A 15,433-nucleotide genomic window follows, 5' to 3' on the forward strand; every position below is an offset into this window, starting at 1 on the left:
TGCATACCTCCCAACTTTCAAAATTGAGAATGAGGGACACATGAGGGAGGTAGCAGCCTACAATGTGCAAAGCGCACCGCAAAAAAAAAAATGGGTGTGGCCAAACTTCACAGTGGGAGAGACTTAAAGGGCATGGTTAAACAAAACCCAAGCTCCAGACATGTGCGGAGTAGAGTGGGGGACAGATATATACTGGGGGTTGCATTAGGAGAGAAGAGGGGGTGCTTTGGGAGAGAAGCAGACTTGTGCTGGGTGGTGCTTTGGGAGGGTCGATGACTTGTGCTAGAATGTGGGGTGGGGGGCTAATATGTGCTTGGGGGGGGCACTTTGGGAAGGGAGTAGACTTGTGCTGGGGGGTCAGATACATACTGGGGGAGGTGCAGAATTGTGCTGGAGGGTCAGATATGTACTGAAGGGGGGTGCCTTTGGGAGGGGAGAGGACATGTGCTAGAAGGTGGGGTGGGGGGATTTCAAATCCAATCCCCCCTTCAGCACAAGTTCTATCCCCTCTCAAAGCGTGACTCCAAAACATATCCTCTTACACCCTTGTTACTTGCCTCCCTCCACCCCCCTTCCCTATCACTGTCAAAGGAATGTGGCTAAATAAAACAAAAGCCTTCTTGTACCTTAAAAATATGCTTAGATTGGTGCGCCAGTGGGCAGAATAGGAAATAAACTAGGAGATTCCTCTATCCACAAAAAATAGGTGGATAGAGGCATCCCTCCCACCAGCCACCTCAAAACCTTACCTCTATACCATTGTGTCACCCAGCTCCCCTACCTCTATACCACTGGGCCACCAAGAACACTTACCACTATACCACTGTGCCACAATCGGCCCTTCACCGCTATGCCACTGGAAGCCTTTTGTTGAACCATGCCCGCTATCATGCCTGTCCCCAGTACAATCCTCCCTCTGGAATTAGTCTGTCGACCAGTAAAATTCCACCCCCTGTTAGTCTGTTCCCCAGTGCAGCCCCCTAGGTTAGTCTGTGCCCAGGACAACCCCCCAGGTTTGTCTGTAACCCAGTATAATCCTTCAATCCATCTATTCCCCAGTTTATTCTGACTGACCGGGGGGGGGCTTCTAATGGGCAGACTAATCTTGGGGGGTTGTACTGCCCAAATTCATAGACTTCAGATCAGAAATACCAGCATGGGAGATCTCATTTCCTCTGAGTTCCAGATGACATCAGCCACCCAGCCCCTTCAAAGATGCTGATCCCACCCCTACAACTGCATGCAGCTCCAACAATAGGATCAATAGAATAGCAGTGTTTACTATGGTGATTTCCAGATTCTAGAGGGATCCCACAGGTATAATATATACATAGTTACATTAGTCGACGTTGGACCAATTTAACTATGTAAAAAAATGCAATACCTGGAATTCTTCTTAAAGCATGTGTTTAAGTTTTAGCAGCCTACCTGCCTATTTTGCATTCAGTACAGTATTTTTCTGTGCCCATCTTGTTATAATTGAGGCTAGGTATAATAATGGCTGTTCGGCGAACCTTGTTGACTTCCACAACCCGTTGGGGTAACGTTGTACTTGCTCTAACCTCAACGATATTCCCTATTCTGAATAAGTAGACTGTTCTCTCTCCACTGCTGTAACTGCCTTTGCCAACAAGATGGCATGTTAATGACTATATTATAGGGTCATCGATATTATAGTGTCCTGCGGCAGAGGGACAATCACTCCAAGGGCAGCTTAGTGGCATTTAATAAGCTGCAGGCAGATGGTAATGTGCATATTTGGGAAGAGAAGAAGCCTTTTCCAGTAAAGGCCAGTTGAGAAAGAGCCAGAGGATCACATCTTTCATCACTTTGTATTTGTAATACAGCAATGGATTCTATCCACGAGAGTCTTATTATGCAATTTGGAATTATTTACAAACCGATAGCTGCAAAGGGGGAGGGGGGGGGGGGGACGCAGGCAAACCTTTATATTTGTCCATGATATTTTAAAAAAGGACCTGTTCTGAAACACTCAACAAATGTTTAAATAAGGACTCATTAACACGGGTGCACATTTGTGAATGATGCTGTTAGCTTTTCCATGCAGGAGAGCCAGCATCAGCAATTACCTGTTTGTGTCCAGAGCCAGTCATTCACAGGTAATCGCTCCATGAGCAACTACAGGCATACTACACAATGAGGTTTATTTACTATTGCTGGAAAGTGCAAAATCAGGCTCACTTCTGCATAGAAACCAATGAGCTGCCCTGCATCGAAAGTGATTGTGGTACTGTTTGTGTCCCGGTCAAATGTGAAAAGCATTTCCCGTGTTTGGGGTCCTTCCTACTCTAGCTACCAAACCCTGAGGCTTTCACACATGACAAAAAAAAAAAAAGAAACCAATGAGCTTCCAGGTTTTATTACCAGGCTTAACTGAACAAGCTGGGGTTAGAAGCTCATTAGTTTCTATGCAGAAGTGAGCCTGATTTTTAATTTTCCAGCGATAGTAAATAACCCCCATTGTGTACTTAAAAGTGGTGTATGTCTGTACAAGTGAGCAGTCATGAATATCTATGAGAGCTGTCCACCTCCCATTGCTTCCAATGAGGTTTCCATTGGCAGCTAATTGATGGGAAACCCTGCTGGGTCTCCCGCATGCAGGGCCGCCATCAGGAACTATGGGGCCCCTTACACAGCTTCAGGCATGGGCCCCCTGGAGCAGAGAAAAATATATATAAAAAAGGGGGGCCTTGGGGACCTCTGCCTCTGGGCCCTTTAATAAAAAGAAATAAAAAAAAATATATATATTTTTTTTTTTAAAAAGGGGGGTTGCCATCTGGGGCCCTATATATATATATATATATATATATATATATATATATATATATATATATATATATATACAAATTATTATTATTTTTTATCAAAAGAAATTACAAAAAAAGGGGGGTTGCCATCCGTGACCTCTGGGCCCTTTAAAAAATAAAAAATATATATAAACAAAAATAAACATTTAAAAAAAGGGGGTTTGCCACATGGGGCCCTGGGGACCTCTGAGCCCTTTAATAAATAATTAAATATATATATATATATATATATATATATATATATATATATATATATATTTATATATATATATATATATATATATATATATATATATATATATATATATATATATATATATATATATATATAAAAGAACTAAATAGAACAAAAAAAAGAAATAAAATATAAAAAAACAATATTTTTTTTTATAAAAAAAAGGGGAGTTGCCATCCGGGAGCCCTGGGGACCTCTGGGCCCTTTAATAATAATAATAATATATATTACAGGTGTACTGCCTGTACCCCCCTGATGGCGGCCCTGCCCGCATGTAATCGCTAACAGCCCTTTGCAAGCCCATTTGCAAGAGGGAAGGGGGCATAATGCCTCATTCACTCAGGGCAAATCAATGCATGTCCCATATGAGGGCCATGTTTACCCACACAAGGTAGCACAGTTGTTCCATTCATCTTCATGTAGGCAGTCCCATTGATGTCTATTAGGATGCAGCGGCAGCATGAACACATCTGTTGCTCTCAATTTGACATCTGTGCATGTCCCTGCTGTCTGTGTATGGGGACACACCCACACAGCTGTCAAACTGGGACCAGTGGCTGTGCCAGTTCAGCTGCTGTGTCCCAATAGACATCAATGGGACTGTGTGCACGACGATACATGGTGACCTCTACACACCGCACTACCTGTTACTGACCTCTACACACCACCTTACCTATTACTGACCTCTACACACCACCCTAAATATTACTGACCTCTACCCACCGCCCTACCTATTACTGACCTCTACACATCATATTACGTATAACTGACCTCTACACACCGCCCTACCTGTTAGTGACCTCTACACACCAGCTTTTCCTTGCTGACCTCTACACACGACCTACCTTTTACTAACCTCTACACACCGCCTTACCTATTACTGACCTCTACACATCATATTACGTATAACTGACTTCTACACACCGCCCTACCTGTTACTGACCTCTACACACCACCTTTCCCTTGCTGACCTCTCACACGAACTACCTTTCACTAACCTCTACACACCACCTTACCTATTACTGACCTCTACACAACGCCCTAACTATTAATGACCTCTACACACCCCCCTTTTATTTAAAGCGGGGGTTCACCCTGTTAAAAAAAAAAAAAATGTTTTTTTTTATTAGACCATTACATTCGGCATCGTAGCGCGAGCTACGGTATGCCGGTCTTACATTTTTTATCCCCGTACTCACTGTGCTATCGATGATTGAAGAATCCGGGGAATGGGCGTTCCTATGGTGAGAGAAGGTGATTGACGGCCGGCCCTGGCACGTCACGCTTCTCCGGAAATAGCCGAAATAGGCTTGGCTATTCACGGCGCCTGCGCATAGCCTGTGCGCAGGCGCCGTGAATAGCCGAGACCTACTCCGGCTGTCTTCGGGGAGCGTGACGTGCCAGAGCCGGCCGTCAATCATCCTCCCTCTCCATAGGCACGCCCATTCCCCGCGGGAGTCGGATTCTTCAGTGAGTACGGGGATTAAAAATTTAAGACCGGCATACCGTAGCTCGCGCTACGATGCCGAATGTAATGGTCTAATGATGTGAAGGAGGGTGAACCACCGCTTTAAATGGGTTGCGTTTGGTGAGTGGTAGTGCAGGCTTTTGGGGGCCCCAGTGCATTACTTTGCCCAGGGGCCGACAATGCTATTAAGATGGCTCTTTGCGCAAGTGTACGGATATATACATCTGTGTAAATGAGGGCTAAAGAGCTCCAATATAAAACTTATTTTTGCTGGCTGGTGTTACATTTTAAAGGGCAACTCAACTTTAACCACTTTATGACTGCCATTATTTGATTTATGGTATGAACAAACACAAATGTGAAGAGATCCTTATGGATTGCTCCTTTCAAAAGAAAAGCATGAGTCGATAATTAGGAAATTGAAGTTTATTTGTTTCTAAAAAACTGCTTTGGCGTCCATCTATGGCTTTCTGCTTTATGCCACCTTCTTGCTGGTCCTTACAAATGTGATTCCTCCTGCTGCCGAGGTCTGCAAGATATAAGGGAAGAAGCGTAAGGCAGGAATCCCAAGTACATACGTGGTTTCCATGGGTACCATGGGGCTGATTTTCTAGGGATAACTCAGAATATGAATAATTAATATTTTTTTAACACCTAATTTAAAGGTGCATCATACAGTATACATTGCTGTTCTTTTCATTTAAACTAGCATACTATTTTTAATAAAATGTTATTTGGAAACCCAGTTTCTTTACAATAAACTTCGATGTAGAGATTTTAAATTAAAAATGTTCATAAACCTTACCAGTACCAAAGTAGAAAGGAGCATATAATGAAAAAAACTTTGTATCTGGAGCACTTCTTAAATGTTTTGCAATTGTGTTCAAACATGCATTTCAGGCCTAAAACATTATATAGTATAGTTTCTGAAATTATACTATATATATAGATACCAAATATGTCAAGCCTTAAAACTGCGTGTGCCTGTGAAATGTCAAAACACTTTGATACTCAAAATTGTCCACATGTGACTTTTAAAAGCCTTTATAGGTTATCAGTTCAGAATTAAAGGGGTTCTAAAAAGGGCTGTGGAAATTAAAGATTAATTCCTTGATTAATCGTTATTTTTTTTTGGTTGATCAAAATTGTTTTGATTGGTACTAGTGGTGCAACGGATCGTAAATGTAATCATAAATTGTAAATTTAAATGTAAAAACATATAATGTATTGCTTAAATACATATAATAAGCCAGCCCTCAAAATTTCCACTCGCCTTCTAGCATTTGGCGAGTGGATTTAAGCTGGGGGCGAGTGATGACGGGGCTGCATGACCAATCTCCCTCCAATCTGTGCCTAAACTTAGAGTCCCGATGAGATTGGCGGCCGAAGAGGAAAGGTGCATGCTCGTGAAAAGTAGTCTGGTGAGCCACGCACAGGCAGAGCAGTACACAGGTGCTCTCCTTACAATTCTCATTAAGCCATGGGACCTAACAGTATGACCTCTCTGAGCCTGCCCCCCTCCCCCGGGCCCCGACCAATGTAGCTGGAGAGCAGAAAGTAATGAGTGAGGTGGAGGATTGCAAAAATTACCACTCCGGTGCAGCGCTCACTGAAAGTTGCCCTGACATGAGAGCGGCAGCCTTCTAGTTTGTGCAGTTTTCTTCTCCTTGTGCTCTATGTAAGTTTAGCCTGAGCACTGTGAACAGACTGGTCTCAATGTGTGCTGTGCGCTGTCAGTGTGCGCTGTGCTATGGTGTCAATGGCTGTGCAGTTGTGTGGATCTCGGCGCTGGAGTGTACTCCCTCCCGCTGTGCTGCAGCTCCTCTCCTCTCTGCCAGCCTGAATAAAAGGGGGAAGTGGGGACATGAAAACGTGGAGCCGCACACACAGGCTCCTGATGATGAGATGAATGGGAGAGAGAGAGAGAGAGGATGGATGGGAGTTGCAGAGGAGACAGCAAAATAATGGGGAAGAGACCCAGTTCTAGTGCCCAGTCCCTCTGGTCTGCCCCCAGTGCCCTGTCCCTCTGGTCTGCCCCCAGTGCCCTGTCCCATTTTGTTAAAGTTGTTGTTGGTAATATTTAATTTTGTAACTTGATTCTGCATAAAACATTGTCATTCCATGAGATAATCTACGAGGGCGTGTTTACGGGTGCAATTAGGCGCAGGGCAGTGTATGAATTAGATGGGGCAACTGGTGGCGAGTAACTCTTGAGGCCTGGCTAGTGGCTCAGGACTTGAAATTTTGAGCCCTGTAATAAGCAATACATTATATGTTTGTACATTTCTAAATTTTAGTTACCCGGTGCACCCCCATATTCCAGTATCAGCGTTGTGCGTTTTCTCGGGGCGTCACCGGGGCTGGTGGCCTTTCCCTCAATGTGAGGGGGGTTCTGTACAGCCGTGGCGCCATTCTAGCATGGGAAACCATTAACACTTTCTGTAGCACCTTTATTGGTGAGTCTACATGTACTACTGTATACTGAGGTTTAAATCTATGTATTACCGTATGTACATGCTGTGTTTTTTTTGCATTTCATGGTCTATACTATACTCTAATTGAAGTCTATTCTTTCAAAATTTAGAAGCTCCTGAAGAAGCGATATCCTCAAGTCGCGAAACATCTTGAGCTATTTTTAATTCTACTAGGATCCCTTTGGCTACACTCAGGAACCAATACTCTACTATAGCGTGAGCCTGGTTCTTCGATACAGCCCCGCATCAAGTATACTGTGCAGACCTGAGTACTTTCCCTGAGAAACCATTGGGCATATTATCAATACTTTGTAATTTGATTTTAGATGCATCTTATGTATATGTATTTATGTGACTACAGTATTACATTTTGATAAACTTGTATGTGCCTACAAAGTCCATTTTTCTGAAAACCCCTTTCCTAATAGGCAGCCTTGCAAAACCCTAGCCACAGATGCCTTGACCATTTTGGTTTCCCTTACCTCCCAATGTTGGTCAGTAAAGCCACCCATCACATACGGACCATTGCAAAAACTGCACACACTACACAGGCTGTCCTCCTTTGATGTGTTTTGTAAATCTGTATACAGCTTTAAATAAATAGCTCTATAATATAAACTGTATCTGTGCTGTGAACCAGCTATTCTGGACGTACAGTTGGCACAGGGGCTCAAAAATATATGATTTATACAACTCTTCCCTCTATCCTAAAATGAGGAATAAAACTCTTAATTTTGGGGATTTGATGGAATTGAGAAATGTAGATATGTTCTGTTTTAAATAGTCTTTACTGTGTTCTACATAGGCAGTAATGAAAAGAACAAACCAAAAAAATGATATAATGTCTTGTCTTGTCTTACCTCCACCAATTTTCCTCCAACAATCTCTGAAGTGTGATGGTATTTAGGAAAATCCACAACCAGTTTTCCACCCTCCTGCCGAACGGTTGCCTGAAATAGAATGCAATTGGTTCAGACTCCAGAACTAACCCTCCCTTCTCAGATGAGCCATATCATTCTGGCAGGAACAACAGTTTTTTTTTTTTACGTGTCAAAAATATATAAGAAAATTATTTTAATAGTATATTTATCAAATAAAAAGGGAGCAAATAAGAGGAGTTCATTGGAAGTGGCGGTTCACACAGGGACAACCCGACTTACAACGCGACTTTGCAAGGCGACATCAGCGCGACTTGGAGCAACTTACATAGTGACTTAAAGTTGCCTCCAGGACAGGCGACTTTGTCTGTGGCCAATCACAGAATAATCAGCTCTGTGGAAGGGAGGGGTTTGCCTGAGTAAACTACTTTCTTTTCCTGTAAAGTTGCTTCAGTTAAGACAGTGATTCGACTTTGGAGGCAACTTCCATTGAAATCTATGGGTACAAGTCGCCTAGCAGTCGCCTTGAAGTAGTACAGGAACCTTTTCTGAAGTCAGAGCGACTTCAGTAGTGTACATTAAGACGGCTCTCATTCACTTCAATGGAATTTCTCATGTCTCGCATCTTGGGGCGACACAAGTCGGATTACAATTTGCGGTATTGTGAACCGGCACTTAGTGTTTACATATACTTTAAAGCTGAACTCCAGAACAAGCAAATATTGTTTAAATACAAGTGGCGCAAGCAATCTTACGTTAATCTTGGTGTGCTTTTTAGATGTAAAGTATCCAATTGTGAAACCTAGCAATTCTACAGCAGCTTCAGACCAGTTACTGCTGCTCTCTTTTCTTGTACCGGGTGACCGGTCTTAAATCTGCCCCTTCCTGTAGCTTTCTGTAGTCAGCCTCTAATGGGTGGGGCATACTAGGCTCCTCCCACTGCACTGCTCTCTACACAGGTTACATTCAGCTCAGAAATGATGTCACTTTTACTTTTACATCACAAGAATTATTGGGTTTACAAAGGCATTTGGTGACCACAAATCATTTTTGAAGTATATATTTAAATGGATGTTTTTGTGTCTGGAGCTCAGCTTTAAGTTCATCTGTTATCCATGCAAAAACAAATTGTGCTCCAACAATAATTAGCATATTGAAGAGTAATGGGATTATGCACCTTAAACTTCTTGCCAGCCTGGGTCTCCATATCACTTTCTTGGCCAACAGTGAATTTGTTAGTCAGAGTGAATCCTGGATAGATTTGTGACCAAGTGAAGTCATTACCATTCTGGGCTACCTCTGTAGTGTACTTGAAGTTTCTTCCTTTCTCAATTTGTTCAGCAGGGATGCCTAGACAAAAAAAAAAAAGTTAATGTTTTATTATTTTGTTCCAGACAACCATTAAAACCACTGGAAATAATCCATAAAAATTACAAAGCATGAATATAGTATTAAGCAGCCGCTAATGCTTTTATGCAGGTTGATAATTGAGCATATGATTGTCCTCATCGTATATATGCTTACTGCGATGATTAGAAAATGTCATTATGCAATAGTTTTTTTTTTTTTTTTTACCAAGCTAATAAGAATTTTTCTAGAATGTTCAGAGCTGAAATTTAGAGTATAGATTCATCAAAGCGGAAATAAAGTCCAGACTGCAAAAAAATGGTTGCCTCCCGCTAAATGTGCACGCAGTGAGTAAACTGATAAGAGATCTAAATAGATTGGTTTGGCTGCTTAGGCCAAACTATGTTCTGGTTCATTGATTCACTAATCATTGATATATAAATCCAGCTAACATTTTTTTTATCATTAAAACATTTTTAATAAATCCACCCCCCCCCCCCCCATCCTGTAAATGGTGTGCAGCCCTAAGTACGGTAGTTTACTTTCTCTTTGCAATATATATAGGGCCAGAATCACGTAGGTGAGCAGCGGCGTAACGTATCGTAGATACGTTACACCGCCGCAAGTTTTCATCGCAAGTGCCTGATTCACCAAACACTTGCGATGAAAACCTACGCTGGCGGCCTCCGGCGCAAGGCGGGCCAATTCAAATGGGCGTGTGCCATTTAAATTGCTCCGTTTCCTAACTCCCGCCGTGCTTTGCGCGAAGTGACGTCATTTTTTCGAACAGCGACGCGCGTAGCGTAATTCCGTATTCCCGGACGGCTTACGCAAACGACGGTCATTTTTAAATTTCGACGCGGGAACGACGGCCATACTTTAGACAGCAATACGTTTGCTGACTAAAGTTAGGGCACCAAAAAAAACGACTAACTTTGCGACGGGAAACTAGACTAGCGGCGATGTAGCGAACGCGAAAATCCGTCGGGAATCGCCGTAACTCCTAATTTGCATACCCGAACGCTGGTTTACGACGCAAACTCCCCCCAGCGGCGGCCGCGGTATTGCATCCTAAGATCCGACAGTGTAAAACAATTACACCTGTCGGATCTTAGGGATATCTATGCGTAACTGATTCTATGAATCAGTCGCAAAGATACTCTGGTCCAACTCATTTGGTGGAGGGGGGATTATGGTGTGGAGTTGTTTTTCAGGGGTTGGGCTTGGCTCCTTCTTAGTTCCAGTAAAGGGAACTCTTAAAGCGGGGGTTCTCCCAAAAATAAAAAAAATTTAATTGCATCTAGCACATCCAGCATGTTAAGGACATTACATTTCGTCATTTTTTTTTTCTCGGTACATACCTTTATATCCTGATGTTGTCCAGGGCTTCCGGGTTCCGATGACTGCTTGACTGGGCGTTCCTATCCTTCCGTACGATGATTGACGTCTTGTGAAACAGGTGACCTGTCGCACAACGCGCATCACCAGACGTCAGGAAAGAGCCGAGCTGCGAGTCGGCACTATACGGCGCCTGCGCAGTCAGCTCTACACGGCAGGCGCCATATAGTGCCGACTCTTAGCTCGGGTATTTCCAGAAATCTGGTGACGCGCGTTGTGCGACAGGTCACCTGTTTCACAAGCCGTCAATCATCCAACGAAAGGATAGGAACGCCCAGTCCCGCAAGCATCGGAACCCTGAAGCAGGGATAGGAACGCCCAGTCCCGGAGTCGTCAGAACGCGGAAGCCCTGGACAAAATCCGGATATAGAGGTAAGTACAGAGCAAAAAAAAAAAAAAAACTGCCGAAATGTAATGTCCTTACTATTGTACTTTTTAATGTAAAAAAAAAAAGTTTTTAGGGTGAACCTCCACTTTAAGGCAAAATTTTGGACAATTTAATGTTCCCAACTTTGTGTAAACAGTCTGGGAATGGCCCCTTCCTGTTCCAACATGACTGAGCAGAAGTGCACAAAGGTCCATAAAGACGTATATGAGTGAGTTTGGGGTTGAGGAACTTGTCTGGCCAGATCTGAACCAGATAGAACACCTTTTAGTTGAATTAAAGTGGAGACTGTGAGCCAGGCTTTCTCGTCCACTTCAGTGCCTGACCTCATAAATGCGCTTCTGGAAGAATGGTCAAACATTCACATAAACACACTCCTAGACCTTGTGGACAGCCTTCCCAGAAGAGTTAAGGCTGTTATAGCTGCAAAAGGTAATGAACCCTACGGACTAAAATTGGGATTTTCATGTGCGTGTAAAGGCCGGTGTCCTAATACTTTTGACAATACATTGTATGTCACAATGGAATTATGGCAGCTGTCATTGTTAACACTGTTAGGGTTCATGAAGAAATGGCTGGTTGACCTGTTTTTGACCTGTATTTCCTGCAATTTAAATACACCACAACAGGATTCGTCACATCCACAGAAACACAATGCAAAGCAACATAAATGCAACCTCTCAGCTGTCCTCTACACAACTTCCTTAAAGTCAATGGGGATTAACTGACCTGCGTTTGACGTGCCTTTCAAATGCTTGTCAAACGTAGAAAGCAAATCCCATCTACATGATCCCTTAATTCACTGACTATCAGTCTCATCTCAAGGCTTCACCATTTAGTAAGTGACTGACTTGGAATGAGAATGCAGCCAAAGAAATAGGAAGGCCTCACCTGCATGCTTGTTCTAGGTCAAGGTCTCCCTGGGAAGTCAAACCACAGGATGAGAATCACAGGAACCTGGAGATTCCTAAAGAAAAAAGTTTCCATGTTCCCATAGTTTCATTTATAGGGGTTGTAAAGATTCATTTTTTATTTTCTAAATAGGTTCCTTTAAGCTAGTGCATTGTTGGTTCACTAACCTTTTCCTTCCATTTCCCTTCTGAATGTTTTTTTTCTTTGTTTTCTTTGTCTGAATTTCTCACTTCCTGTTCCTCCTCAGTAAGGTGTTCTGACTGACTTTCCACCGCTCGGATGATGGTGGAAAGCTTACTGAGGAGAAACAGGAAGTGAGAAATTCAAAACATTTAGAAGGGAAATCGAAGGAAAAGGTAAGTGAATCAACAATGCACTAGCTTAAAGGAACCTATTTTAACAAATAAAAACCTTTACAACCCCTTTAAGTGCGCAATTTTAATGTACATGTTGGGGGATAGCGGGTGGGGTGGTTTGGGGTCTCTTTTTTTTTTTCGTTTCTTGGGTTGTGTTTTGTTTAATGAGATTTTGTTTGTATAATTTGTCTGTATTGTCCTAATGTTGTTTGCATATAAAAATAAAAAAAGGATCTGATTTTTTTAACAATATGTCAAAAGTATGTTTTGAATGTAATGTCAAAATGCTTTCTATTGCCTTTAAAAATACTTTAAAGAAAAACAGTCACTACTGGGCTTACTGAAAAACCAAGGGGGCAGATCCACAAAGCGAGTACGCCAGCGTATGTACTGATACGCCGGCGTACTTTCAAATTTTCCGCGTCGTATCTTTGTTTTGAATCCTTAAAACAAGATACGACGGCATCTGGGTTAGATCCGACAGGCGTACGCCTTCGGATCTAAGATGCAATTCTTCGGCGTCCGCTGGGTGGCGTTCACGTCGTTTTCCGCGTCGAGTATGCAAATTAGCTATTTCCGACGATCCACAAACGTACGAGCGGCCGTCGCATTCTTTTACGTCGTCTATAGTTGGCTTTTTTCGGCGTATAGTTAAACCTGCTATTTGGTGGCGTACGTAATGTTAAGTATGGCCGTCTTTCCCGCGTATAATTAAAAACATTTTTTTCGTATGCTTAAGTCGTCCATGAATCCGGATGGACGTAATTTACGTCCACGTCAAAACAATGACGTCCTTTAGCGCAATGCACGGCGTGAAATTTAGGAACGGAGCATGCGCAGTTCGTTCGGCGCGGGGACGCGCTTCATTTAAATGAAACACGCCCCCTACTCGCCGCATTTGAATTCCGCGCCGTTACGCTGCTTGAGATACACTACGCCGCCGTAACTTACGGCGCAAATTCTTTATGGATTCGAACCAAAGCCAGGTAAGGTACGGCGGCGTAGCGTATCTCAGATACGATGTGCCGGGGCAGATCTTTGTGGATCTGCCCCAAGATCTGTAGGTTTATGGTCAGTCTGACAGTTGCTGCCCAGTCAACACCCTGACCTCACAGGTTATACTTCTGTTTCTAGATGTGCAGTTGATTTATATTTTTAGGACATTGTTATAAACTTTCAGTAACTAGGAGAGGTCATCAGCCACTTCTTTCGGGATTCTGACATTCTGATACCCCTTAAAGTAGGACTAAAGCAACATTTTTGATATTTTGGCTAGAGTAGGAGAGGGTTATAACCAGGGCTCAAGTCCTGCGGGAATGTGTGGGAACGGAGTTCCTGCACTTTTTTCACAGCAGGAACGCAGTTCCCTTTGCAGGACTAGAGCAGCAGAGAGCAGCCGAGCCGCCCGAGCCAATTCTTCACTAAGCGGTGATGCCCAGCTCGAGTCACTGTCATGGGCAGGCGAACCTTAGTAATCCTTTATGTTACTGGCCGCTTCCTGTATATGGATTCATCGGGTAGTGTGCGGGTATTCCGTCACTTCCTCGACGCCGCAATGTCTCCTGGGAGCTTTTGTCATTGTTCCCAGGAGACATTGCGGAGGTCTGCCGCGAGTTATCACAGGATTTAGAAAGAACTTGCTTCCACAATGTCTCCTGGGAACAATGACAAAAGCTCCCAGGAGACATTGCGGCATTGAGGAAGTGATGAAATACCCGCACACTACCCGATTAATCCATATACAGGAAGCGGCCAGTAACATAAAGGATTACTAAGGTACAGTGGATCGAAAAAAAAAAAAACATGCGGTTTAGTGCATATGAGCGTATCATTTTTTTTTTTTTGGTGGGGGAGTGGATCTTGGGTGGGAGTTCCCACACTTTTTTCCCCAGGACTTGACCCCTGGTTATAACCCCTGTCAGTTTCCTCATTTCCATCTGTGTCCAATTGGGCCTATTTTCCTTCACTTCTAATTCAATAGTCATATCAAGAAGTGACAAAATCCCTTCCCCCACTCATCCTGAAATATCACCTATGTGTGCCCACTGCAGTAGCCAATGGGAGAGGAGGGAAGCTAGCCATGCTGTGCAAGGGGACACCAGGCAGCAGGGGGAATCTGCACTGCAGGGAGTGATTGGGGTGTGCATGGGCACTTGTAAGTAGGGTTGCCACCTCATCCCTTTAAAACAGAACACATATGAATTACACAGGTTCTGAGGCTAATTTAATGCAAATAAGGCACCAAATTAGTCTAATTACCACCTTAATTAGCCACAGAACCTGTGTAATTAATATGTGTTCTGTTTTAAAGGGATGAGGTGGCAACCCTACTTGTAAGCTTGCCCCCATCATCTGGCTGGGGGTTAGTCAGCCAGAACAGCTTACTGAGAAGGAACAGGAGATGAGAAATTCAGACAAGGAAAAAAACATTTAGAAGGGAAATTGAAGGAAAAGGTAAGTGAACCAACAATGCACTAGCTTAAAGGAACCTATTTAGAAAATAAAAAATGAACCTTTACAACCCCTTTAAGCATGGTATCTAGAATTTTAGCTGTAAGTTTTTTTATTTCAAAATACCCAGTCGAGTCAGGCTTTATCTTCTGCTAATGCGAGTAAGCTAGAAATCCTTACTTTAGCAATTGTTTGTTTTGTGGCCATCAAAACATGAGCCATCAGTAGGAAAATTGCATAATTATAAAAAAATAAAAATTTGCAGAGGAACTTGCAGCTTAATTTTACTTTTAAATGACAGGGTCACTTTAAAATAGAAGCAGTATGAAGAAAAAAAATCAGGAAATTGTAATACGCACCAATAAGTGTCATGAAAGTGTCATAGTTCTCCTGGGATTCCACCTCGTATTTTCCAGTAAAGGCCATGGTGATGTTGCTGTTGTAGGGAGGGAGCCTTGGAAATGTTTCAGAAGGAAGTACAAATAGGCTGCTGGCTTCCATTTTTATACCCTACGCTTTGTGACACCTCCCTGCAGTTTATCTCATTAAGATCTGCTCATATCTCTGGCATCTTGTGATAAGCCGGTGTTTTTGACCTGCAGGTAAAACCAAGTTGAGCTAGCTGTAAAGCAATAAAATAAAGTGTGGATTTTTTATTTTATTTTTTTCCTCGTTGCAGTTTATAATTTTATTATTATCAC

The 15,433-nt window shown here is 42.8% G+C and overlaps 1 protein-coding gene across 1 annotated transcript; it reads right to left on the bottom strand.

Annotated features, from left to right (window-relative positions):
- Nucleotides 1-4,942: 4,942 nt before the first annotated feature.
- On the bottom strand, nt 4,943-15,219 carry LOC120932676 (gastrotropin-like). Its single transcript, XM_040345224.1, has 4 exons — nt 15,092-15,219; nt 9,061-9,233; nt 7,866-7,955; nt 4,943-5,060 (listed from the first exon to the last, which is right to left on the bottom strand). Exons 1-4 carry the CDS (start codon nt 15,156-15,158, stop codon nt 5,007-5,009), a joined length of 384 nt encoding a protein of 127 aa, XP_040201158.1. The 5' UTR covers nt 15,159-15,219; the 3' UTR covers nt 4,943-5,006.
- Nucleotides 15,220-15,433: the final 214 nt, after the last annotated feature.

Source organism: Rana temporaria, chromosome 3 (assembly GCF_905171775.1).
Source record: "Rana temporaria chromosome 3, aRanTem1.1, whole genome shotgun sequence".
NCBI classification, from domain to species: Eukaryota; Metazoa; Chordata; class Amphibia; order Anura; family Ranidae; genus Rana; species Rana temporaria.

Bases quoted from the DNA above. Each gene is read 5' to 3' on its own strand.
- LOC120932676 (XM_040345224.1), bottom strand. From the start codon at position 15,158: ATGGCCTTTACTGGAAAATACGAGGTGGAATCCCAGGAGAACTATGAC. The intron at 9,234-15,091 runs GTGCGTATTACA...TTTTTTGTCTAG, and splicing joins CACTTTCATGACACTTATTG to GCATCCCTGCTGAACAAATT. The intron at 7,956-9,060 runs GTGCATAATCCC...ATTCTATTTCAG, and splicing joins AGGCTGGCAAGAAGTTTAAG to GCAACCGTTCGGCAGGAGGG.